Raw genomic sequence first — 27,438 nt, forward strand, 5'->3', positions numbered from 1 at the left:
AGCAGGTTTATTAAAGGGACAATGTGTTTTGCTGCAGAAACATTGAAATTATTGGAGTAAGTTGGTCCAAAATGGGTTTCTGCATTAACATGCGCTGTTCACATTTGCTGGAGGTTTGCACTCTTTGTCCACTTCCCTAGACATGATCTCTTGATTGTCTGATTTCCTGTTTTACAATGTTCCCTCTCTATTCATTGAGCCACGTCTTCTGAAAAGACAGACTAATGCAGCCAGAAATACTGGTCTGCTGCTTCAATTGTTACTTCATCCTCCATTTCATTGTTTGGGTAGTTGCACACTAGCAGAGCGAACTGAATCCTCCCTATATGGAGGTGTAATGGATTTGAACCATTCATTTGTCCGAGTGAGACATTTCCTTATTGTAGAAGTAATGTGGAGAAAACGAGCAACTACCTAAACTATATTTAGTACTTGATTAGTACGTGTTTACATTGGACTTATTAAGATTTATTTATGCAAGACCCTCCCTCCCCAAAGGAAGTAAATCAAGGAACAAGGAAATGAAGCACACGTTGCAAACTGGCCCACATGAAAACATAAAAGGCCTGCCATACCTACATGGTGTATGCCCAGTGGCACAACCAATCTTAGCCCTTCAGTAGAGACGAGGAAAAGGTCCCCTGAAACCCAGACTAGTGAGAAGGCTAGCTTGGGCCCTTTATTGATATCTTTCCATGGTGGCTTTCTAACAAGGTGTGGTGTCTTTTTTTATTTTTTATAACTAAACTAATAATTGCTGTCATTTAATGCTTCCTGTGAGTATACACTAAGCACCACTGAACATTGTTCTGCTTTAACACTACTATATAAAGCAGGGAAAAGTGGGGGTGGGATCTGTGGGATTCTTGTGGGACAGCAGGACTATTACATTTTATTGGAAGACTTTATACCATATGGGAATAAGGAGAATCATCTGACAGTCATTTCATACACCGCAGCTGGCAGGAGTTCAGTGCAGAAGCCTCAGCGTTCTCATTTAGACACTTAAAAGTGTTGCCTTTCTTGTAAAGACTTACCCAGGACCTTAAAGGTGCCCTGTTACCTAGATCAAGTTAGATGTTTAACTTGATCTAGTTAAAACAAACACACATTGCACTCGGTGTTTCTCACCTGATCATTTATAAGGTCGAATTCTTAAGTTTTAAATCATTAATCATCATCACATTATCAAAAAGTCATCAATATATCAAAAGTAAGGCATGAGAAATCAGCAACAGTATGCTTATGATTTGTATAACTGAAAAATTAAGTTAATCTGTTTTCCCAATTTTCCCCCCATTTTGGAATGCTGATTTCAATTGTTTGCCTGGAAAGATGCCAGGACCAGTATCCATATATTTTTTTTAAATTCAGTTAAAATCATAACGTGAAAATCTTGTCATTCCTCTCTGATAGTCTCTATCTATAGGTCTTTTCCAGTTTAACCTTTTGTAACCTGCACCACGACATGAAGAGGTGACAGTGGTGGTTGCAGGTTCATGCACCACAGCAACTAAAGACAAAGCTAACGCTGTATTGGAAATATGAGGTTAGCTGAGCACAGTTGGATGTATTTCACCTGACACCTTGAGTGTGAAAGCCTCACAGAGAATCTCCCAGCAAGCTGTTGAGCTGGAAATTCAATATAGATGAAAGAAAAGCACTGAATGTGAGAGTGTATTGACACAAGTATGTTGCTGAAGATGTTTTTAATATTCTAGTGTTCCCCTTTTTTGCCTGTCTTCATTCATGCTCTCCTTGAATGAGTCATCTTGCAAGCAATCTATAGCACACACGGGCACACACACGTACACGTTGCTGTTACGCCCAGGAAACCATAAATTATGCCTCTCTCCTTACCAGACCAGTCACTAGGCAGATGAACAGAAAGACAAAGCTAGCAAGGGCCCTAGCAACAGAGAACCTGCCGCAAACACACACTAGATCATTCACTCCATCACTTTCACATTTGTTCTTGCTGGCTCACACACACTAGCAGTCCCTCATTTTCCCCGTACACACAGACACATGCAGTTACTTGTTAATTGGCTTGGAATTACCGTTTGGATTTAATGAGTTCTGTTTACCATTTATACCCAGAGTTCCAGTGGACACATAAATATAGGACAAGCAGGTGCTACCTGGGTGTTTAACCAACAATGCGTTGAAGTTCAGTGCGTTGTGTGTATTGGATTGTCTAAGGGAGCAGGGTAAAACAGGCCTTTCCTGTTGAGCAGAGCGGTAGGTGTGGCAGCTAACTGTAGACCTGCGATTTGAAGGGCTTGACGTCATTCAGGTAAAGGCGTGTGGACTCTCTCACTACTTCAGATGACTAAACAGACCGAATTACACTGATGTCAGTCTTCCGTTGATACTTGGATCTCTCTTGGATCAAATGTTTGTTTTGATGTCTGGGAAAGGTTAAATGAATACTTAAGGGAACTGGTAAAACTGTCACTCAAGCTACATTGTGGCCTTTTTATCATATGTGAAAAAATGTGTGTTACAGTCTTTGCAACAACGCTAGTTTAAAATGCTTTTTAGCAGCCCAGACTGTTGCCCTGGTTTTGATCTGAGTCTTTTTACCACTCTTATTCTGCAGGATTAGCTGAGTGCATTGGAGGAAACTTTCTGATCTCTGCTGAGTCACACTGAATCAGAAATGAGCAGAAAGAGAGTTTGGTAGTGGAAGCCCAGAATAAGCAAGCAATAACCCTATCTTTGATAATTGGAGTGTACACCCAAATGTTTTTAGTCTTGTTACTTGAGCCCAGTTGCTTAATTAAATGTATCCCCCCCAAAAAACTGGACACTGTAATGGTATAAAGTTCCAAACATAATTTATCTTTGCTTTTTTTTTTTTTTGTATTTTCCATATAAAACTTTTACTTATGACTGGAATACAAGTTGTGTCACGTTATTTTGAGATTTTCTTTTAGAGTGCCTTTGCTGTGATTTAATCACCCAACCTATGCATCATACCATTCCCTTACTCTCAAAACCACTCTTCCTAGGTTCCCACATGAAATTGTGAGAGGGGAAAAGAAACTTAGTGAGTAACTGCCTGAACAATAGTCAAAGGCAAACAGCCAGTATATGGCCTTTGACTTTGTGAATTAACACCCGGTGCTTTTATTTATGTTTTATTACCCAAAAAGTTATCGGCAGTGGTCTTTGTTTCAGACGGGGTGGGTATAAAACATTGCGGGAAAGCCTGTACTCCATTTATCTATACATGTATTCATCAGCTTTTCAAATCAGCCACCCTGTGAAAGCTACACAGACCTGTTTACTCTGGTGGCTCACACTCACTCACACACAGTTGCATAGCAGCAGAACAAGGGCATGCAAGGAAGTGCTGTGCAGTGTGTCCCAACTGTGACAGCAACAGAGCAAACAGGAGCCCTGACTTGATTTGACACACACACACACACACACACACACACACACACACACACACACACACACACACACAAATAAATATACCCATACCTAGGGAGCTAGGCTGGGGTAATCCAGTTCACGAGAACACACACACAGACACACACACACGACACTACTTTCACAGCAAACTGCGACCCAGCGTGACACCACCTTGTTAAAATAAGGGGCCTCTCACAAATTTACTTAGCCGTGTGTGTGTGTGTGTGTGTGTGTGTGTGTGTGTGTGTGTGTGTGTGTGTGTGTGTGTGTGTGTGGCTAGTATGTATATATACGAGTCATTCTATATATTCGATATTGCCCTGCAGAGTGTAAAAAGGTCAACATTGACTAAAGCACAATGCTTTGTGTCTATAGTTACTGGTGGCAGATGAGTGGTAGTGTAATGGTTATGGATAGACAGGGTTTTGATCCGACTGGCACTACTTTGGGCCATCATGGGTTAGGTTTGACGTTAAATATTAAAAGATCTGTAGCTGGTATAATCTGTGTACAGTGACTGCTATCAGTAGGTTGCATGATTAATCATTTATTACTGAAGCACAGGCATGATGAAATGATTTTCTGCTTTGTCACCAAAATACATTTGTGTGATAAGTGTGAGTCATACACGTATATTTTGCTGTACCTCAAAGCTATAAATGGACCTAATGACAGCTTCTGCCTTGTGAAAATAATCTTAAGTACACATAAAATAATGCTATACATCCTTGTCCTGTTTAACTGGCTTTCCATTATGAATTGAATCAGGCTAACTGTCAAACAGGTGCAGTGACATTTCTCTCAGGCATTTGGCAGCTTTTTAACTGATGTCATTTTAATTTCCCTCTCATTAGAGTGTTTTGTTCACATGAGTGCTCCCAAAGTTATTCCCTATTGGAATTTCCTTGTAATTGGGTAGTAGTTACATTTATTAGTTTCAGTGCTAATGGGTGTTTATATGTTGCTATACAGAAAGCAAAACGTAGTGATTAAGCAGAGAAAAACGTACGTTACCTTTGTGCTAAGTTAACTTTTTTGACCCTCTTCTGATATGCCACTGTATGGTAGTATTAGAATACTGCACACTACACATGCTCCTGTTTAAGCTAAACAAGCTCTCTTTGTCACATATATCGTTTTTCCTTTCTGGAAACCCATCTTGGCATTAAAGAGGAGTATAAATAGAAACATAAACATATGAATAAAGAAAAAGAATGGTGGGGAGGGAGCAAGAGAAAATGAAGGAAGGATGAAAGCGATACAAACCAACATCGAGATAGAGGGCAGGATTCAGCAAGCGACAAATCTCCATGGCAACACAGCCATCACGACCTAGAGTCGGGAGGTGTGTGTGTGTGTGTGTGTGCACGCCCTCCCTCCCTCCCTCCCACAAATTTCGGTATAATGCAGTAGCTTTTGTATGTGGTTGTGTTATGTATCCCATAAAGACCCTGTTTGTTCTTAGCTTGTTTGTTCTCGATATAGCTTCGGTTAGTAAGTAGAAATGTCTTTAAGTATTGGATTGACTTTAATTGAGTTTAAGAATTGAATTATTTTTTAATAGACATATTAGAACAGAAGTATTTATATTTTAAAATGGTCAAAGCAAAAAAGAAAAATCCAGTTTCATATCAGGACTTCTCCTCTGTGTTAAACTGCCTCAGTTTGACCAATAACTTATATTGATTTTATCGATTTATTCAAGATACACCAAGTAGCGCAAATGTGGAACAGGTGGAACTGGAGGAGGTTGTGTGCTGTGAAGGCAGGAAAGTGAAGTTGTTATTAGCAGTGCTACCTCCCTTTTAAGTCCAGTTAAGCCCATTGGACAGGATTAATTAATAAAATGAATTGAGACAAGTATAGTTAACGAGAATCATGCTCATTAACTACACGCCATCTTTCCAGCAAATTACAGCAGGTGGTTTGTTCTAGACAACGCATTCCCCAACTGATTACATGTCAAATTAGTTACATAAAGGCAGTCTACAGGCCTGGTAGTTAGCTTAGATGTATCTGACATTACAACAGCTCCTTTAATGAACTCATTGTCTGACTGTCCTAACAGCTTCTCTCTTCTTTTTTTCTTCCTCCTTCCGGATGAACAGACTTCCAATTAGGACTGTGTGTCAGTGTAAACGGTAGCCAAAATCTTTTTAGTTCTGCCATTATCCTCCACAGAATGTGTAGAGATCTGATTAAATTCAATAACACGGTGTAAAAAAAACACCTTTAAAACACAGTGCGTATTTGGAAAGGAGCTTAAGTATTGGAGGACCAATCAAACAGATATTATGGGCTGTGATTAATGGTATTATGTCTATATTGAGATTACCCATCCTCCTGTAGAGAAATGAATCACTATCTTTATTTGGCACTGTGTTTTGATAACACTTAATGTAGTGTTAACATTATATTGACTGTAAATATATTATTAATGAATTTGTTAAATCAATTGTCCCCTTCCCAGCCCGCCCCTCCGTCCCCACAGATGACCCTCACACCTTGGGGAAAACATTGCACATGACAATATAAATCAATTTGAGAGCAAATGGTCTCTGGCAGTGTGCAAGTGTTAAGACCTCCAGTTTAACCTCATAAATTGGTTTGCAACTCGTTACTCTTAAATTTAATTAGGCTTTTATATGTTTCCCCCATGGTTATAATTATCTGTCTTAAGCCATTACTTCCCTTTTCAGTCTTAAAATGCAGAGCGTATAGTTACATGCTTTGTTCTGTCCAGCTCTTCCTCTGAGTTTACAGTGACAAACTGAACTTGTCTTCAGACAGGAAGCGACAGAATATTTTACTTCAAATGAGACGGAACAGTGTGATTACATTTAATTGTTAACAGCAGTTTGTGATAACAGCAGTATTTAAAAAAAGCAATCTGCATCAACAACTTGTAATAATAACTGCCAATGAACCATCAGTTTGTTGGTTGCCAAAGTTGGCAGAAAAGTCGCCATATTTTAATTGTAATAATGGGTCTGTAATTAGACCCCATGTTTTAGAAATTAAAAACACATACAGTACAAAAATGATCTGACAATTTTTACACAACAGATACAATTTTTTGTTTCTTTCTTCACACTGTGTCCGCCACTATAAACAAGTGCCTCAGCTTCTATAATAGACAAATGTGATTTTCAATTGTGACTGCAGAATGACGTACTGTAAGGTGAAGTAGGGTAAAAGACAGGCAGAATAATAATTGGGAAGCCATATCAGATTATAGTTAATTGATCAATGTGATCATGTGATGCATAAGCAGGGCATTGTCTACAATACAATGTTGTAAATGGTGTTTAGTTTTGACAGTTTATCGGTTTGTCAAAGTGTGTGTGTTTTTTAAACGTTATTACCCCTACTTTGCCTCCCTACTGTTGATGATGTGTTTGCCTATCTTGCGTTTGCGTTGAGCTCTCTCTTGATAGTAGTGTGCTGCACACACTTCACATGTGGCTGGCTTTTCGGGTTACTTTCTGAACCTTACCGTGTAAAATTCCATCTGGTTGTATCTGAGTGGCTTCCTCCCAGAACTCAGATTAGTAAAGGTCAGTGATAATGAGGCTTGAGTCAAAACACAACCAGTACTGCCTTGGATTAACATTGTGTGTGTGTGTGTGTGTGTGTCATGTGCACATGCCTGTGTTTGCAGTGTGGCAGTAAATGGCTCTCAGCTGCAAACATCTTGTCAGTGAGTTTTCACTTTGTGTGTGTGTGTGTGTGTGTGTGTAGGGAGGGGGTCTGAATTGTAGGGATGGATATAAACACTATACTAATGGTCTCTCCACACGGTAGGAATTTAGTGAATTTGCACTTTATTGTGCTGTGAAAACAAATTGGACCTGGAAATCTGAAATAACTTTAAGCAAGAAATGTAATATAGATATCATCCAAGTTGAAGATGAATTTAAATTGTCAGTTCACTAAACTGGAAAATTGAACATTAAATCAGACCAAGGAATCAGTATTTAAAGATAGGAAAGTAACTGTGTAAGAGCCAAAACTTTAAGATACATAAAAACATTCATATAATTTGACGGAGAAATATCCATTTACTTTGATTTCTATTGACTAATCCGGGTTATGTGTTGGGCTCTTACATGCAACCACCGCTACTGTGGGGGAATACATTACACTGTCCCAACATTCACTGTCTGGAGGTGAAAGCTATGTACGGAGAAGCTATTTAAACACAAAAGGAATTGTTAGCAGGAGATATGCGGGATAGCAGTTCGCCATTGTCACCGCGTACGCAGATCGTTGTCTTTAACAGTCCTCGGTTGTTGTTTTTTGTCTGCAAGCCACTCAAATTGCGATTGAAACATGAGTATTTAACGGCGATTCATGAAACTAAAATTTGATGTCATGAAGCATAGGCTCTGAGCTTCAACTATTTATACAGCCTTGCTTTCTGCCCCCAGTTAAGTGTTACCTGAAGTGGTCATGTGATTGGTTACATTTGTGTCTTTCAGCTGTGTGTTTCCAATTTATTACCTCTAATCCTTTCACAAAGTTGCAATGAGAATATGTTCGACTCTGTATTCAACTGAAGTTTGTTAGTCATTGTGAATATGTCAAGTTAGATATTCTTTGGAGTACACAGGAATCTTAAGTTAGAAACTTCTTAGCTAAACTGTGTAAGTTACCAGTTTCAAGTTAGAATTCATGAGTCACATGCAGCATCAGAGAGTAATGTGAGAACAAAACAATGATGTCACGTATTGTCCTCCAACACATCTATAATTATAACTGAGGGGAGAGAGGAGAGGTGCATATGCGCGTGTGTGTTGGGGGTGGGGGGTGCTTAGCCTGCAGCTGCCCAAAAATGAAGGAAGAATCAGAAGACAAAAATAGTCGGACATGAAAGAGGATAGGCGAGAAGGAAGACTAAAGAGTTGAGGACTGTGGAACAGGGAAAGAACTCAGAGGAAACACGCTTGAATTTTAACTTGCTGTACTTTGTACAATGTCAGTCGACTACATAATTAAAAGTTAAGCCTGCTGACGACTGGGGAGATGATCCATTTAAGCCCTAGTTAACCAAAGACTGAAAGTTTGTCTCCGTTTACTGACCTTTATGTCAGTTGTAGTACAGTTGTACCAAGGTTATACATACAGCCTTGGTTAGCTGGTTAACTTTTATTTCAGCCCTCTCTGAAGCATGAAACTTGTACTGCCCAATCCAAAGTTCAGTTGTCCTCCATTGACCTCATTAACTCCTACATTTTCCAGACATCTTTTAGAATAGCAGAGGAAGCGGCCTCAAAGTGTAGTCAGTTGTAAAACAAATACATATAATTGTTTATAACTCGCTACTCAGAAATTAAACACCATACATCAAGTCCCTTAATTGCATTCACGTTTCTCTCACCATGGATGTATGGAGGGAGCGAGGAAACCATGTGAGGTGAGAAGAAACAAGGAAATATGTCTTTCAGAAAAATGAGACGTCCTTTTCTCTGAAGCTTCTGTGGCTGATGGCTATGACAGCTGATCACAGCTGGATCAGCTGTCAGTCGGCTTCACCAGCTGTAGAGACTTTTGATGGAGTTTGTGTCTGCACACATACTGTGCTAATATTAATACGATACATTATGTAAAAAGTGTTTCTTCCTGGCAGACTCAAACTCTGACTTTAATTGTATCCATAATAAAAAGTTAATGGGGGAAATAACCGCTAGTTGTTGTTCAGAACTAACTAGATGGTGAATCAGAAAACAAACATATATAAAACTTGGGAGTGATACACTTGAGTTTAAACTATTATCTTCTTCACTCTGGTATGAAACTCCTGTTATCTTGGGATCTATCGGATCAGTCCGTTCAGCTGCAGTGTTCAATCAATAACCGATATCCAGTAAAGGGAGTGTGTTGGCCGGTAAAAGACTTCTGTGAAGTCTGCTCTTGTGTATTCTTGCTCATGTCTCCTCAGAACAGAAATGGTAGCTTTGAGACAGCCTTCAAGATGCTGGACCAGAAAAGACTTCTGGTTCGTGCAAGTACAGCTCAAATAAGAGACTTGAGGTGCACCCACAGTGTGAATGTCTCCTGCTGCCATCTTGGTTGCACATAAAAGTTGACATTCTTATCACTGTGTATCACTTATTAGGGCATTGGCACGCTCATAGTTACAGACTTAGGAAGAAAACCAGTGTCTGTTTTGTTACTGTATTAACATTTTGATCTAGGTGAATGAATACCTATTGCAGCATCAGATATTGTACCACTGTGTTGCTGTGCTATAATACCTCTCTGCGGTTTTGTTGTGCTTTGTTTTAGTTATGTGTGATTTAGTATGTTTTGTTATTTAGTTATTTAGCTATAAATGCCCCCTTTCACATTTTGTCCTTTTTTAAAAAAAAAGTTGCGATGAGTTTTTATTTATAGTTTTTAAACAGATACACTGGTGTGGAAAGTTCCAGTTGGCAGTTACTCCAACACTTTACCCTTCATTGGTGATGCATTTGTTGAGGAGCCTTGATTAGTTCATTCATTCATTACACCTGTGTGGTTTGAAGGTTTTGTTGTGAGAGTGAGAGGCTGCTTGAGAAATCCTTTGAGTACTGACAGGTTATCTCTCTGACTCAAATATATGTATCAAGATGTGTCTTTATTATGTAATCTTGTCAATATCAGCACAGCTTTAGATTTTAAAGGCATTACATTAATGCTGTCTTAAGACTGTGTTGCCTCTTGTCGGCACACTAAAAACCAGTTTACTGGTTAACAGGTTATGCAGGAAACACCTTCGCAGGAGTTGTAGAAGCCTTTCAGCACGAGTGTACATTTTTCAAACAGTCAATTGTCCAGCTGTAGAAACATACTTAGACTTTGAGGGGCTATTTTGTGTCTGCTATTTTATACACAAGCTCTGCCATTTTCCTTCAGACTTTCCCTGTCTTTTTGTCATGTGTGATTACAATTCTGTTTGGCTGTATACATGGCCATCACATCAATGTTCTCCAGAAGAAATCTAATTAGGTAGATCAGTTTTCTCTAATCCCCTACTGCGATTATGGAAACTTTACAAACTTTACTAATTTCCAGTAATAGTAAAGACTATACCTAAGCATCTTCAGAGTCGGTTCTGTATGAAATAGTGTAAATTTTAAAAATACAAAATTCCATTTACATGCTGTGTCTGTGTGCATAAAAAGGACATTTTTACTTTTATACTTAAAAGGCTTATAACTTTATTACTTGCATGTCTTCTCTCATACCTTTTCAATTGCATCAATACAGACAAAATAGGATTCCATATCACTTTTGGGAGACAAATGTTTTGTTGGGGCACAATTTGACCCCCAGGCCAATTTTGGACGGCAGCACTCCAGCGAGATCAATGCAAAGCTGAAGGAGTGACAGAGGGAGTTAGATCAGATAACCTTGGTGAGGACAGCCCAGCTGATCTAAAAATCAGCTTTGTGTGGTCGGATTGGGTCTCATTGTCTCGAATAGTGTCCACATATGACACATTGTCTGTCTCCCTCTCCCCCTCTCCCGCATGATCCAAAAATAAAAATCATTTGCTTCCCTCTCACACAAGGCCACATAAGGTCCTTCCCCTCTCCTCTGGGTTTAATGTAACTGTCATTTGTTTTTAATCCCAGTTCCCCCGCTTGCGCTAAAGCTTAATCTGGCCTATTACAGTTTATGCAGGTCTGCACTGTCAGCATGAGGATGTGGGGGGGTTGGGGGGATGGTTGGGATGCAGACATTAGATCATACCATCTGGAGCAAGAAACACACAAACACAATGAAGTAATCCTTGTTTCCCATGGCCCAAGATATGGTAATGAAGGGAGGAAGATGTTGATAGAAATGTGGTCTGTGGGTAATTTGTGACATAGAGCAAGCCTCTAATTTGTTCAAGCTAGAAAGAGATAATTAGGTGAATAAAATGACTAGTCGGCGTTGGAGGGAGAGAACAAGAGAAAGAGATGATTTGTGCGAACCTCTTCACTCCACACCAACAGTGTGAATTTCACTGGACCATCTCTCTCATTGGTGTCAAATCTCAGAGAGGTGTGTGTGATTTATGCCGCTGCTCATACATGTCTGTGTACTCGCACCAGTGTGTATTCTTGTATCTGCGTGTGGGTGTTTGTGTCACAGTCCGTGTGTGTTTGCGTCTCGTCACCCTGGAGCCGGTCGTCCTCTCCCTCTGACCCTGATCCCCGTCACCTGTCCGCTCACACACACACACACACACACACACACAATTGCTGTGACCCTTTCCTGGAGTTGAAACCCAATCGCAGTTGCCAACCATGTGAAACTTGCCAGCACAGCAAGGTTTTGTTTTCTTTTTGTGGGTGTGCGTATGACTCGAAAGACCTACTGTCTGCTGCTAAGATGAACTGAAGCAATTTTACTCCATGCTACCATACAAAGAGACTATTAAAATAACTTTATACACTACTGGCCTTGTGGGTTCAAATTAAAGTCACACAGATAAAGTCAAGGAAGCAGGGGTAAACTATTGTTTCATATTCTTCTGAAGATGAATATAAGTATCTTACCGAAGGATGAATATTGTGTGTGGGCCGTGACTGGCTACAGTGTGAAACATTAACCATAGTAAAACGGTGACAATAGGAAAATCAAGACACACTGTCCCAGGGCCTTTACTTTGACCATACAAAAGAGGACCAGTGTTATCACACTGTGTGCATAGTTTCAATGTTTGGCAGTGGCTCTTACTGCCATGTGCTCATATCCAAATATTAAGCGATATTATGTTACGTCAAATACTACAAGGAAAAGTATCAATTTGAATGGTAAAAGGAAATGCATAAGTGGCAGTCAGAGGTTTAACGAGTTTAATAAGACAGAACATGGAAGAAAATTGCAGTTCTTCATGCAGCTTTGCTAAAATTCTACATCACTTATTTGTAATCAGTGCTTTTGCTCTCGAGTTTTTCACAGCTTTTTGTGTATAGAGCAGTGGACCGGTTTGTTTTCCCCCAAATTGTGTTCATGGCTGTCAAATGAGCTTAGAGTGCTGCTTCATATAACAGCTTTAGATTTATTTAAAAAACCTTCAGTTTTGTCAAGTTCTTTTTTTGATAAAGTTTGAATGATAAAATATTCTTCACCTTTCTATTCTTTAACAAAAGTCCAACTTGTTTGTGTTTTATTTAGCTGTCTCTCCAGAAGCCAGGGAGCTCTTGATCAATATTGGCTGTCTAAGTTTCTATCTTAATCTTGCTACCAGATTATAATGCAGATTTTGTAACTCCCTACTGGCTGTGTGGAAGTGCAGCATTAGCTCTATAGACAATTCTTTGCTGACTGTTTCTAATCCATAGTCAAATCTAAAGGCATTTGGGCCAGTATAATTTGGACTAGCCTACCTGCATACAGCATACTAGAAAATGTGTTTTATAAACCTACATTTAATAATTTTTTATTGACTTTATTTTAACTGTGTCAACAGTGAGTTAGTCAGTTTTATATCGGGGTTATATGCATTTTAAATGTACATACATTTGTCAGAAAGTGTTGTTTGTAAGGAAGTACCTTTCCACTAATGTATTGGATAGGTGATGGTTAGGACTGACTTGAATGCTTTTAGGATTCATTGATTTGAGCGTTTCATGTTAAAACCAGAATTTGAAGAGATTGTGTCTGTACTTAATTTTTTTTAAAGCATTGTCTCTCTAAAAAGCAATCATGTTGATGAGGTGTGTACAGCGTTACCAAACCTCAATTTATTTTACTTGTATCACTTATCTGGATGAATGAAACTCAACTATTCTATGAGATACATGTCTCTCTCCCCCTGAAATGTAGAAATGGGCCAGTAAGTGAAACCGAAAATGGAAATAAAACTCTTTGTTGAGACCTTATCTGTCTTTATAAGCTTTGAATATCCTGTGATTATATGTCCCATAGATACAAAGTGTTCAGTACAGCTGGAATGTAAAACCTTTCCTTTCTGGCACATTTTTGCTGTCTCTTATGCTTACATATTGCCTTTTCTCTTCTCAGGAGTCAAAGTCATCTGGCCGCTCCAGCATGCCGCGATGTCGGAACTCCGTCGCCACGACCACATCAGATGACCAGCCGCACATTGGTAACTATCGGTTGCTAAAAACCATCGGCAAAGGCAACTTCGCCAAGGTCAAACTGGCACGACACGTCCTCACCGGAAAAGAGGTATGCATGTGCACACACGCTAGATTGGACTGAAAGCTTTAATCTTTCCTTTGGTTCCACTTCCAGAGTGACTGACTTTCACCCTGACTTTCTGAACTTAAAACTTTTATTGTTAGCCACTTTAGTCACATTCTGGAGAAATGCTTTACTATTGACTCTTTATTTAACCAGAAACTGGCTTGTCAGTGTTTCAATAACAAACACCAGCAATGAGCAAGAAATAGAAACCTAGAAAAGTAAATCTAACACCAATCTACTTTGACTGTTCTTAAAACAGAGTGAGACTGTCATGAGAAATTGTTAGCAGGTGAGGAAACCTGACCCCTTTTGTACGCTGGTATAGGTGACAAATTGACTCCAAATTTATTTTAGCTGGTGACTATTTTATCACCAGTAGAGTAGAAAATAGGCTTCATGTGTTTATAATTAGGCAAGTTAAAAGTAGCAAAACAGTACAAATGTCTAGCTGTTGTCTAAATGTTAATCTTCCTTCCTGGTTGCTGAGGATAGGGGAGGGTTCACGCTGTGATACACAGTGGGTCTGGTCTGATCCTGGTCTCGCATGGCTTTGGAGTCGGTACATCTGCTGCAGGAGATTAGATCACCATTGTCAGCTTGAATAGAGAAGCCTAAATGTCTCCGGCTTACTGTGAATTCCAGATGTGATGTAACGTGGTGGCCTGTCCCTTTAAGGGAAAAGCTTCGTCTGCAGTGTCTGAGGCCCAGTCAAGTCAACTCTCGGTCTGTGTTAGAGAGAGCTAGAGAGGGGTGGGCGGGCTCTGTCAATGTGTGACAGCTCTGTGCCTGACACCCTGATAACACTCCATGTGACTCGCTGGCGCACACACACACACACACACACACACACACACACACACACACACACACACACACACACACACACACACACACACACAAAGAAAACAAGGGAGAGTCAGAGGGCATGAAAGAGTCAGACAGCACAACCAGAAAGAGGAGTGGAAAAAAGGATTTAGTTGACAGTGAAATACAGAAATGGGAGAAAGAAGTAGACCTCCCTTTTCTGTGTCCTTGTTAAGAGATAAATCTTTGTTTCTGTCACCTTTCTTTGTGTCCTCTTTTCTCTTCTTTCGTCCTCTTTTTTTTCTACATCTCTCACTTTGAATCTCTCCCATCTGTCTGTTTCTCTATTTTTATTTTTCTCTCCTCATTTCTCTCTCTCTTTCCCTTTCTGTGTTTTATCTCTCCCTCGTCGGTGCCCACTGTTGGATTATGAACTATAGACCTCATTATGGCATGGGTATAACCATGCTTCAGTTCTGTGTGTTTGTGTGTCCCCCTGTCTGTATACTTGGCCTATTATGCAACTGTCGCCTGCTGTGATTGTGTGTTTATCACTTAATACTGTGAGATTGTATCGTTCTGTTTGTGTGTGTGTGTGTGTCTGTGTGTGTGTGTGTGTGTGTGTGTGTGTGTGTGTGTGTGTGTGTCTGTGTGTCTGTGTGTCTGTGTGTCTGTGTGTCTGTGATGTCTCCAAAAAGATAGCAGTATGTGTGTTTGTGCTGTGGTCACAGGCTGTAGCTGTGCAGGTTTGTGTGAGCGAGATGCGTCAAACCTACTGCAGCAAGTGTTATTAATGAATAAAAGTGTAATAATACAATAACACCTTCTTGTTTTGCTTTTAGGTGGCTGTAAAGATCATTGATAAGACACAGCTCAACTCCTCCAGTTTGCAGAAGGTGGGTCTTTCTATCTCTCTCTCTCTCTCTCTCTCTCTCTCACACACACACACACACACACACACACACACACACACACACACACACACACACACACATATATACATATATACATACATACAGGCTCAAAATTCAAACTTCAGTCCCTTTCTCAGAAGTCATTTTTAAGTCTTCCTTCCCCATGTGTCTTTCTCTTTTGCTCCTTTGCACTCTCTCTATCCATCTCTCTTTCCCTTCCTCTCTCCCTGTCTTTCTGAAGTGGTCTAGTTTTCAGAGAGCGTTTTAATTACAGGAAACAAGCTGCAATTACTTCTTTTGATCGTGGCAGGGTGGGGTCTGTCCACTTACACGCACACTCTCTAACCATGTATGGTTGCACACTCAACACACACACACCAAACACTCATAAGGCACAAGATATACTCATGTGCAAACGCAGACACACAGAGCACATGAAGAAAACGTTAAGACATAACAAAGACACTAACGGGCCAATACATAAATCCATTGATAAATGCTGATACTTAATATATAATAACACCCTTACGTCGAATGTAAAGACGCATGCAAATGCAAATCCATTCACATTTGGACCAGAATTGACAGAACTCCTGATATTACACTCTTATCAGGTCTTAAAAGATTATATTTTTCTTATTGTCCACTAATTCAATGCAAAGACCAAAGCCAACAATGCGTTTGTCCGTCTAAATACTTTCTTATTTTCATACCGCGTTGTTGCTACTCAGCCCCAACTCCATTCAATTCTACTAAAGATCTAAGTCTTTAAAAATGTTGCTAAATGTTACTAAAATATGTGAAAACATTGTATCTGATGGGGACTATTTTCAGCCACAGATTGATACACATTTAGTGCTCTTCTGAGTATTTAAAGCAGCAGGACGATGTATGTGGGACTGAAACAATATAAAGCAAGTTCAAGTGTCAAGATAAGAGTTAAAATAATAAGTCCAGTTTTAAGGTTCTGATTTAATATACTATGTTGGTCTTAAATATAACATGATGTTCAAGTTATGTTTGAAAAAGTGGTTTGCTTTATTTTCAAGAGCAGCAGATATCTATCAAACGGGGAAAATGCTTGTAACAGAGTAAATATTACTGACTGAACTGTTGCAGTTTTGTGTGTTTGTAACTTTAATAGTAACAGGTTAACTTCTGTCTGTCTACACTGAGTTTTCTGGATCCATTTATCTTTGAAAGAGTCTGGATGGCGTCAAGCTAGACTTGGTTGAAATAGTACTTTGTACAGTATTTTAACTTATGTTAGTATTTACTCTGCTTTGTTTGTTTGTTTTTATTCTAAAATCCAAAATTGTGCCAGGTCTTGGATATTAACTGTATTTCTTGAACCTCTGCCTGTGTGTCATAACTAACCATGTGTGTTTTTGTTTTCCTTCTCATAATTTGACCCACATGCTCATTAACAGGAAGTGAACGTTCATGTTTTCAGTGTCCTGTTACCCACTGACACAATGACAAAGAAACTGTAATTCTGAAGGGCACATACATGCAAAATCAGTTGATATAAATGAGTAGACCTGTAGAATATAAATTAAACTCACAACAACAACAAACACACATTCACACTGACATCGACCTAAATTTTGATGAGCGTATTTGTGGCCTGTTTCTTGCAGCTCTTCCGGGAGGTGAGGATCATGAAGATGTTGAATCACCCCAACATAGGTGAGTCACACTGAAACATGAGTTTCTCACAGAGGACCAGATTTAATTGGTGTGTCAAGGTTAGGTGTTCAATCCAAATCATACTAAACTTTTCTCTCTTATCTCTTTATTTTTGCTTTCACTCTTGCTGCCTTTTCTTTCCAAACTCTTATTTCCACTGGTGCTCCCTTTTTTCTGTCTCCCTCTTTTTTTGCCCCATCTCCCTTAACTTAACTCCCCCTCACCCCCCCTCCAATCCACTGTCTGTGCCTTTCCCTGTCCACCTCCAGTCAAGCTCTTTGAGGTGATAGAGACAGAGAAGACTTTGTACCTGGTAATGGAGTACGCTAGTGGAGGTAAGTGCGTGTCACTCATTCCCCCCGAGGCTCAGCACTCTGTATCTTAGAATCAAATGGTTCCCAAGTAAAAATGCTACCTCACCTGTTAGTGTACAGAAACATCCTGTTTTTATTTCATTTTAGTTTGTTTCATCTCTACCCTTTTGGCATTAAAAATGACATTTTAAATTTACAAATATTTCTGTTTTTATTTAAGTAAAAATTATTACAGCTTAAACTGTCTGTGCCCATATGTTATTTTTAAATGACAATACTTAGTTCAATGTCCCATTGACCCAATACTCTGGTTTTAAGGCGACAACTATCAGGTTCCAATGCTAAATCTGTTCTCCTCTTCTTTCTCTTGTCTCCCAGGAGAAGTCTTTGATTACTTGGTGGCCCATGGCAGGATGAAGGAGAAAGAAGCCCGTGCCAAATTCAGACAGGTGTGTGTTTGAGCGACAGGCTTATATTGATTCAATCTGGGAATAAAATGTAGTTATTTAATTGATCAATAAATGGCTATTTTTTTGTGGCTGAAATTTGAAAATAAACTGTATAAAGCAAAAAGACCCATTTTGTATTTTAGTGTCTTAATTGATTGATCCCTAGTACTTGATGATTGCTTCCTGATGAAACCCTAATTAAGAGCTCTCTGTCTTTAACTTCATTGTCTAACCATTTCTTCTCTCGCTTCATCCCTCTCTCTCCCTCCCGCTCTTTCTTTCTCTCTCTCACTTTGTCACTCTCCAGATTGTGTCAGCGGTGCAGTATTGCCATCAGAAGTGTATAGTACACAGAGACCTCAAGGTGAGAACACACACAAACATTATTGAATTACATTGCATTGAGTGGCACAAGCGCTCTCTCTCTCTCTCTCTCTCTCTCTCTCTCTCTCTCTCTCTCTCTCTCTCTCTCTCTCTCTCTCTCTCTCTCTCTCTCTCTCTCTCTCTCTCTCTCTCTCTCTCTCTCTCTCTCTACATTAATCTTGAAGTCAGGATTTGACTTTTTGAGATGAAATCCCGTCCCCATGAATAAGCGACCCAGATGTTAATCACAAAGATTATATAATGTCCCTCTTTGAGTGCTAGGGCACACATACACACAGATGTGTACACACACACTTCCTATGCAGTTCTCCTATCGTGTTCCCTACTGGGTCCCTCTCTCTTTCTGTCTCTTCATTTATGTATTCCTTCTGTTTTTGATTGACTTTAGTTGGTGCCAAAAATGAAACAACACGCAGACAGACAGGTCTAAAGCTCCCAGGTCATTTTGGTTCATAGTATTATGCAGAGTTGTAAATCCTCTTAGTGTGCCAGCAGACAGACCTGTGGACAAGACATTATCATGATTACTTTTACAGTAACCATACAGGAACCTCTAATCTCAAAGTACTTTTTTCCACTCATGGTTATTTTTGGCTTTTTAATAAACATTTTCAGCACTTTGATCAAGGTCATAAACATTTTCTCTCGTTTTAGCAGGTAACGATGGTTGGCATTTACAAAGAAAGCAGCATGGGTAATAAGAGTTTTCTTGAGGACAGACAGTTTTCATTACTGTAATGCGTACCATCCTGCACATTATCCTAATCACTCTCGATCTATGGGTTGTAATACAGCAATAGCAAATTTTGATGAGTGTGTTGGACAGTGAGACTAAAATCAATCACTGTTTGTATCCTAAGATGAAAAATCCAGTAGTCTACATATGGTTTATATGGCTGTATCTACTCTACTTTTTTTTAAGGCAACATCAAAGAGTTATATTTTGTTGTTTGGTAATCTTAGTGTTCATTTGCTATATATTTTTAATTCTGTTGGCAAAAGAAATGACAAGCCGTTGTTCATTTATTTCTTAGGTCAGAGCCTAGAGATGATGTCAGTGTTGTATTTAATGTGCACGCACACCCTCTCACACACTCAAACACACAGAAGTGGCAGAGTATTCAGAGCAAGTGAAAAGGAGAGCGCACCTGTTGCTAGGCAACCCCAGCCTCCTTGCTCACTGGCTCACTTTAGACTTAGGGATACCACACACACACACACACACACACACACACACACACACACACACACACACACACACACACACACACACACACACACACACACACACAGAGGAATAAACTGTGTCACTTTGCCCATTGTATGCTACTTGTAGGCTCCACGCCATTACCCTGAAAACTCCCTCTCTCACCCAGCAGAGGTTTTTTCCCAGAGAAAGGTGTTTTAGACAACTGTCTGTGAAATATATTATTTTCAAACTCACTTGCATGTCAGAGAAAATCTTTGTTACGCTGGCACTGGATGACAGGGTGGCCAATTGTTAAACTCTATTTTTTGGCTGTACAAGCTAGCTTTATACTTTATGTAGCTCTTACCTTCCTCTAGAAAAAGTAAAATAAAATATCACATTACCATTTCACATTAAGCAAATGTATGCAAAGTATTTGTGTTTCATGTTTTCAGCCCAAGTAGTATTCAGAAAAAAAATCCCAGGATTAATAATCTTTTTATTTCTCCATCCTTTTCTTCTTGTTTGCCTCCACATCCTTCTGCTGTCTACATCATAATTATGTTTTCCTTTCCTCTCTCTCCCCCACACGCTTGTATGTCTGCAGGCAGAGAACCTGCTGCTGGACGCAGACATGAACATCAAGATAGCAGATTTTGGCTTTAGTAATGAGTTCACTCTGGGGAACAAGCTTGACACGTTCTGCGGCTCTCCACCCTACGCTGCCCCAGAGCTCTTCCAGGGCAAGAAGTACGACGGGCCCGAGGTGGACGTCTGGAGCCTGGGGGTGATCCTCTACACGCTGGTCAGCGGCTCGCTGCCCTTCGATGGACAGAACCTCAAGGTCAGGATGAAGAGAGTGTGTGTTTGTGTGCCTTATATAAGCCGAGGTCTGTATTCTGTGGGTGGTTGTAGTATTTGTCATGCTGGTTTGGGTTCCCTCTGCCGTACAGAATGCAAAAACCAAACCTGAGAGAGAGAGAGAGAGAGAGAGAGAGAGAGAATGTGTAAAAGTGATTAAATGCCAACCCCCAAGTACTTAGTAAATGGGGTTCGGTGTTGTGCTGCACCAAACAGGAACTAAAACCTTTAGGATTTAATGCTTTCTGTGAACTATAGTTATTCACAATTATTCATACCACCTATCACACCGTGAATTCAGTCAGTACCCACATGACTCACTCTGGAAGTGCAGACACATTTTGGGTGGGCGATATGACATTGAATGTGATGATATTGATATTAACATGCCTGCGAACTGCCATCCAGCTTTTTCTAGTATGCCTTTGCGCTACCTCCTGTTGTGTGGAGTTTAGTTTAACACCTACATTACTGGTCTTACTATTTATTTAACAGATAGGAGCCTCACTGCTTTCTGATTTCACTCGCTGTAATAAAATGTGTTTGTTCTTTTAAATGTGTCTAACTGATGCACTGACAAAAAGAGCGCAACATTTATGACTAAGATAGTTTTATGTGAACATTTCAGCACTTCAAAAGATACATTTACAATTTTAAAACCCTAACACTCAATTTGATAGATTTGTATGCAAATTCAATGCTTCACGATGTAAGCTCCTTAACAGCTTGTTACATATACATCACAGCTGTGTTAAAACCAGTCACTACATGCATTTACCCTTCAGAGCCTCAGTAAATGATAATTATTAGGACCCTTCTACTGGGGGAAGTACCATTGAATAGGTTAATGAGTTTTGTCGTAGACCATTCAAATGTAATGTGTTGATGAAGGCCACTGAAGTAGGTTATAAATATTGAATTATTCATGTTTATTGATTGTATAACAGTTGAACAAAATCTAATATCAGCATTATCAAAATACATGTATATATGTATGCAGTGTTTCCTCTATGTTGATTGCCCCCACTGCTAAAAAAAATCCTAGAGGAAACACTATGGATAATACGTTTTAGTAATATATCACCCATATACGTAGCCAATTCAAGCCATATCACACACATTCTGAGTCAAGTCCTTTATTGTTCAAAAACTGTTTCATAGACCCTCATTTTCATTAAATCGCTTTGGATAGTCTGGGGTGCCGTTTACACAATCCTGGAAGGACGCTGCCCTTTGACATTCAGACGTGAGAGAAAAGGATTGTGTGCATGTTTTGAAGGTGGATTTTCAGAATCTGTTGTTGACTCTCCATGCCCTGGTCCTTCTGCAGGAACTGAGGGAGCGCGTGCTGCGTGGTAAATACAGGATTCCTTTCTACATGTCTACGGACTGTGAGAACTTGCTCAAAAAGTTTCTCATCCTGAACCCCTCCAAAAGAGGCAGCCTCGAGGTACACTGCATTCACACACAGACACACAGACACACAAAAGTGCAATTTTCAAACTGAACCAGATTTAAAATTCCTTTTATTTAACTTGATAAAACTGACTGAAAACAACCAAAATTGTCCATCTCCTAATAGCTTGAGCAGTGATTGTTAATTTGCAAATCTTATGGTGTATGTAGCACACACAGTACTAGACTGTATACCTAGACTCGCTTCACCAGCTACATGTGAGTTTGTTGCTAATGTGTAAAGTGCTTTTTAAAGGCATAGTAAATGCTTGTTATATTGGGATTTATGAGTTACCATATTTGGTTGCACTAAAGGCAAATGAACAGCACCTGGAAGTTACTGCTCATGATTGCAAGAAGAATAAAAGGTATATAACTCTTTTGCTGAGTAGCAGGTGTCACTTGCCCTTTGAGTTAACCAGATTCCCAGTAACGTTTTAGGTTAAACACATACTTTTAATTTAGATTTTTGCCTTGACCTGCTGAATGTTATGGCAGCCCTGTAAAAATACAGAAAGAAGACTCAAGCTTTAGTGTGAGAATTCAGTCCTGTGACTGTTTCATTTACACCTACCTTAAAGTTTGTGTAGAATGCGTCTTCATTTCTAAGCAGCCAAAAGATTGATATGAGTCAGTTTTGCTCCTTTGATCACTCCCAACCTTTGAATCTTTATAGCCTGTTTGTTAAAGGTCAAACCCCTCATTTCCTAGTTAGCTCTGGCTACGCTTATTAGAAAAAACTAATTAATTGTCAAGATTAGTTGATCAAACAGATGAATAGTGTATAATTCATTTGTCATGTTCAGCTGAATTCTGCATCCTTTTCCATTGTGTTGCCAACTTGTTGTGTCTCTTTATCTCTTTACCCTCTCCTCTCCCCTCCTTTCTCATTCCTTAACCTTTCCTTCCTCCTCTGCTTTTTGCCTCTTTATCGCCTTTGACATCTCATGTCTCCCTTTATCTGTCTGTTTGGCTTGCTCCCAGCAGCAGATAATGAGGGACCGGTGGATGAATGTGGGCTACGAGGAGGAAGAACTCAAACCCTACATCGAACCACAGCCAGATTATAAGGACCCCAGGAGGACAGGTAGGCACAGAAACACACTCAAAAAATGATAAATATATTCCTTTCTTTAGCCATGCAAAGACACATTTGAGCACAGATGTTCTTTTCCTCCACTCACACGTACAAGGATAATTTATCTTAAGGAGAATTATGGACCTGCAGGAAGCTCTCCATTCTAATTATAAACTGGTTTTGTGTGTGCAGACATCATGCTGCAGATGGGATTCTCTCAGGAGGAGATCCAGGACTCGCTGGTGAACCAGAAGTACAATGATGTGATGGCTGCATATCTGCTACTGGACTATAGGAACTCTGAGGTATACTGTTTCTTTCTCACACCTACACGCTTTTCATTTTACCATGCCAGTCCTTGGTTTGTCAGAGCTCCTTTAGCTGTAGTTACACTGATGTTGTACAGAAAACTGTCAAACTAACAAGCTTAAGTGAGTTCATCATTATATACAAGAAAATGTAGGGCTTCACTTTTAGTTTGCCTTCAAGCCATCAGAACATACAATTTGCTGTCATCTCGCATATATTTATGCTCAAAACACTTCAGTATTCTCATAACAATACCATGTAAAAAAGCTCTATTTTTAGTCCTTTGTGTTTGTTGTAGCCACACCACTGTCTCTCTGCATCTCCTCCACAGATATTCATATTTGTGTTGTTTTTTCCACTCCTCAGCTGGACGAAGGTTGCATCAAGCCCCGGCCAGGAAGTGATGTAAGCAACATAAACGCCCCCTCCCCGCCTCACAAGGTATAATGAGAACACATAATGTCCTCTGCTAACACATAATGAGGTCTTCCAACTCCAGCCAGTGACACAAGTATGCTGACTTGACCACATATATTTCACCAATAACACTCTGGGAAACAACTATGGTGTTGTAGGTAATTTTCATGTTTTAGATTGTGGACCTACACACATGTGAACTACAGCAACCAATGCTTTTCCCGGATGCTTTAATTCACCAGTGTTGTAGGTTTCATGTGTGAATGGCTCTATAGACTAACAGCAGCTGTAAATCCAGCTATTCTGCTAGCATACTTACGTGTGTGTGTGTGTGTGTGTGTGTGTGTGTGTGTGTGTGTGTGTGTGTGTGTGTGTGTGTGTGTGTGTGTGTGTGTGTGTGTGTGTGTGTGTGTGTGTGTGTGTGTGTGTGTGTGTGTGTGTGTGTGTCTGTGTCCGTGTCCTTTAACATAACGAATACCATGCTGACGTGTTTGTCCTTCTTACTTCTTTAAGGTACAGCGCAGTGTGTCATCCAACCAGAAGCCTCAGAACCGCAGAGCCACCGACCAGGGTGAGATTGGTGTGTGTTGGAGGGGAAGCTGGTGGAAGGCATATCAGGGATCAGATTGAGGTGGTCAACTGTCAGTAGCTCAGGGATGGGATCAAGTGGTGGCTTTTCTGATGCACTCCCTTTGATTTTCTTTCTCTAGGCTCCTCCTACTCTAAGAGGGGAGGTCAAGCAGACAACCGGACTGCAACGGAGGATTCTGGGAGGAAAGGTTCATCAGGCAGCTCCACTACCAAGGTGCCGGCCAGCCCTCTGGTCTCCTCTGACCGCAAGAAGAGCGCCACGCCCTCCACCGTGAGACCAAACACTCAAACTGCTTACATGTCATTTGCAACACCACTTTGAATTGTCATAGTCAGAAAAGGACATGTGTTACTAGCAACATAAACGATGACTCCAGTCTGTTTAAGTGTCCCAGTAAGCAATGACAGTGTGAGAATGAGCCAGCATGCACAATACCAGGTCCCTGACACTGAAGCGTGTTCACATAGATTGCTGTTTTTATTTAAGTCACCTGATATGGCTTCATCTCAAAGCTACGTGGGTGACTTTTATCATTTTTATTAGCATGTGGCATGGAGTAATTCCCAGTCTATAGTATAGCCCCACCCAACCTCAGCTTAAGCGGATAGTTAATGTGTCAGGGTAACGGAAAGCACCTGTGTGGGAGTGCAGGGCCTTTAAATGACAGTTCAAGAACACTGAGGTGAAACTGAAACAGTTTTTGAATTGTATAGCAAAAAATAAAAATACTCAGCAAATACTCTGAAGACATGATATACTAAAGAATTAATACATTTTAGGCAATTGAAGTCACTCACCGTTACTGATTAGGAAGCTTGCTCAAGGCTGTTCAGCAGTTATTTGTCATTTCTAACATTCTTCTTATTCTCTCCCTTCAGAATAGCATCCTGTCCACCGGTACCGGTCGCAGTCGGAACTCTCCTCTGACTGAGAGAGCCACGCTGGGCCAGGGCGTCCAGAACGGCAAGGACAGGTACATACACACAATTTAAAAGTGAGATTTAAAAAAAAAAAAAAAAAAACAACAACATACAGTCGTTCTCTCGCACACACTCTCGTCACTGGCAACTCAAGAAACTGCTGTGAGGTAGTGTTGCTTCCTCACTAACGCACACATAATACAAACACACTCACCATGGTTTGTGAATGAAGCAGTCCCACAGCTGTCTCAGTGACTGGATCCCAGACCTTGGCTGGTACTCTCCAGAGCTCTGCCAGCTGGCTCAGGGAGGCCCACAGCTTTCCCCCAGGGCGGGGTAAGCCCTCCTGGACAAGGAAATTAGGCTCCCTTGGGAATTTAGGCCAAACCTCCAGTAGATTACAGATTACCTGTGATGGTCTGATTTGCGGACTGCCACTCAGAGCAGAGGCAGGGTTCGATGGACACACACTAGCATTCACATATGCAGGTTGACATATACTGACACACAGAGACCTTATTTTGTAAACTCTTATCCTTCTTTCTGTTCTTTTCCCTTGATCCAATTAATTTTGACTTCACCAAACATGTAGCTGAATCAGACATCAGACCAGGGATAGGCGGGTAGAGATGATAATAAAAAGCAAAAATCAATATTTCTGGGTATTTTGGTTAAAAGTAGGATAAATGACATTAAATGACTAACCAGTGGGACATTACGAAGTGTGACATTCCCCTCCCCTTTCCCCTTTTTCATTTCATCATGCCAAAATGTAATTCATCCTTCCAGCTCCCCTTTCGTCCTGTAAACAACTTCTATATGGACAAAGCTACTTTTTGTCCATATAGGAGTTGCTTGATTTTTGGATTTGTCGCCCCGGGAGCTTAAGCCCTCTGGTGCTGTATGCACCTCATACGCGTCCACACATACAACTGCGCGCACATCACTCATGCTTAACCAGCCATACGCTTTGTGTGCTTTTTCATAAGCATTAAACATTAAGCCAAGCCATAATCCCTACTATGATGCTGTGTTCATTGTCATTACTGCTTTATTACTTGTACATCAGTCTCAAATGGCCCCTTTCGTTTCCTACATGGTGCCCTACATGGTGCCCTACATACAACATGATAAAAATTATTGAATTGAATCCATGTTCAGGCTGTAAAGTCTGATAAATCTTGAGAAATTTCTGTCATTTTGTTCTTACTTGGCGACGACGTGGTCATTTGAGACAGCATTGTTTTTTTTGTTTTTTTTTAGCACTGTGGGTCTATTAGCCATGGTAGGCTCTGCTAACTTAGTGGTTGTCATCTGCTTTGATTTTAAAGTTACTTTATTTGATCATCATTAATGCTTTGAAGTTTGGGCTTTTATACTTGTTACACCCCTCCCCCCATCCCCAATTCTCCCTTTTCCCTTTCTGTCCTTTTCTAATTTTCTTCACTTGGTGTGCTTTTATCTGCGTCTGAGCTCTTGTCCCTCTGGATCTTAAGTCACTCACATTTCCTTGGCACCTCCTTTCTTTTCCTTTATCCAGCTTCCAGTTTTTCCTTCTCGTCTTTATATTAATCTTTCTTCTCTTTATTTTTCTCCCCTCTCTCTCTAAGGAGATTAGGAAGACTTGTGATGGAATATTAACTCTTAGTGGCACTATATGGTGCCTGTACTTGCCTCTTAATAGGCTTACATACACAAAAAAATCTGCACACACACAAGCTTAAACATACATGTCACACATCTTGCCACACACTGGGTTGTCCAGCGAATGCTGTTATTCTTCCATCACAAGCCGGACTAATTCCTGACAGAAAGAGTGTGTTTGTTTTCTGTGTAATTAGCAGCTGTTGGTCGACTTCTATAAATGTCCATCTCTATCTCTCTCTTTATGTCTTTATGTCTTTTTATCTCTCTCTTTCTCTCTCTCTCTCTCTCTCTCTCTCTCTCTCTCTCTCCCATTCCTCTGCTCTCTCTTCAGCCATCTCTGTCTCTCTCAGTGGTACCACTCTGCCCTGTCTCTTACTGTGTTTGTTTCTGTGTGTGGATAAAGTCAAGTTAGAGCTGTCAGTAATGCGCAGAGCTTTGTAGCCCGTAGCAACCTTGCTGATTAGGAGAGGGTTCAGGAAATAACCAGTGTTGTTTTGCTTAAGTAATTCAATAAAATGTTCTTTGTTACAGATACACAATCTACACTAGATTGTTTACAGTAGTAAAGGAAAGGAAGGAACGTGACAGGCAGGTCAAATCTAAAAAACTGCAAGCTCAGAGGTCAGAGTGATTATTCCATAACAAGACAACAGCTTGATTTCCTGCCAGTGTCTAAATGACAGAAACCTATCTTTCCTGTCCGTTATTTCTTGGAAAAGAGAATACGCTAATTGGCTTTATTTGTTTTGTAGGGTTGCAACTAAGGATTATTTCTTGATTAATTTGACAAAGATCTGAAAATACT

At 40.1% G+C, this 27,438-nt stretch overlaps 1 protein-coding gene across 9 annotated transcripts in view; it reads left to right on the top strand.

Moving 5' to 3' along the window:
- Positions 1–27,438, top strand: part of mark2b (MAP/microtubule affinity-regulating kinase 2b) — a 51,141-nt gene that overhangs the window by 5,264 nt on the left and 18,439 nt on the right. For 7 of the 9 annotated variants that reach the window (XM_051429555.1, XM_051429556.1, XM_051429561.1 and 4 more), the window contains exons 2-15: positions 13,426–13,593; positions 15,258–15,311; positions 16,970–17,018; positions 17,288–17,353; positions 17,711–17,781; positions 18,089–18,145; positions 19,962–20,198; positions 21,546–21,665; positions 22,655–22,757; positions 22,941–23,053; positions 23,424–23,498; positions 23,988–24,045; positions 24,185–24,336; positions 24,945–25,039. In XM_051429555.1, the coding sequence (XP_051285515.1) occupies positions 13,426–13,593; positions 15,258–15,311; positions 16,970–17,018; positions 17,288–17,353; positions 17,711–17,781; positions 18,089–18,145; positions 19,962–20,198; positions 21,546–21,665; positions 22,655–22,757; positions 22,941–23,053; positions 23,424–23,498; positions 23,988–24,045; positions 24,185–24,336; positions 24,945–25,039 (1,418 nt within the window). The remainder of the gene's footprint in view (positions 1–13,425; positions 13,594–15,257; positions 15,312–16,969; positions 17,019–17,287; positions 17,354–17,710; positions 17,782–18,088; positions 18,146–19,961; positions 20,199–21,545; positions 21,666–22,654; positions 22,758–22,940; positions 23,054–23,423; positions 23,499–23,987; positions 24,046–24,184; positions 24,337–24,944; positions 25,040–27,438) is intronic. The other 2 variants (XM_051429560.1, XM_051429557.1) reach the window with 2 other exon arrangements.

The sequence above is a fragment of the Dicentrarchus labrax genome, unplaced genomic scaffold (genome assembly GCF_905237075.1).
Source record: "Dicentrarchus labrax unplaced genomic scaffold, dlabrax2021, whole genome shotgun sequence".
In the NCBI taxonomy this organism is placed as follows: domain Eukaryota; kingdom Metazoa; phylum Chordata; class Actinopteri; family Moronidae; genus Dicentrarchus; species Dicentrarchus labrax.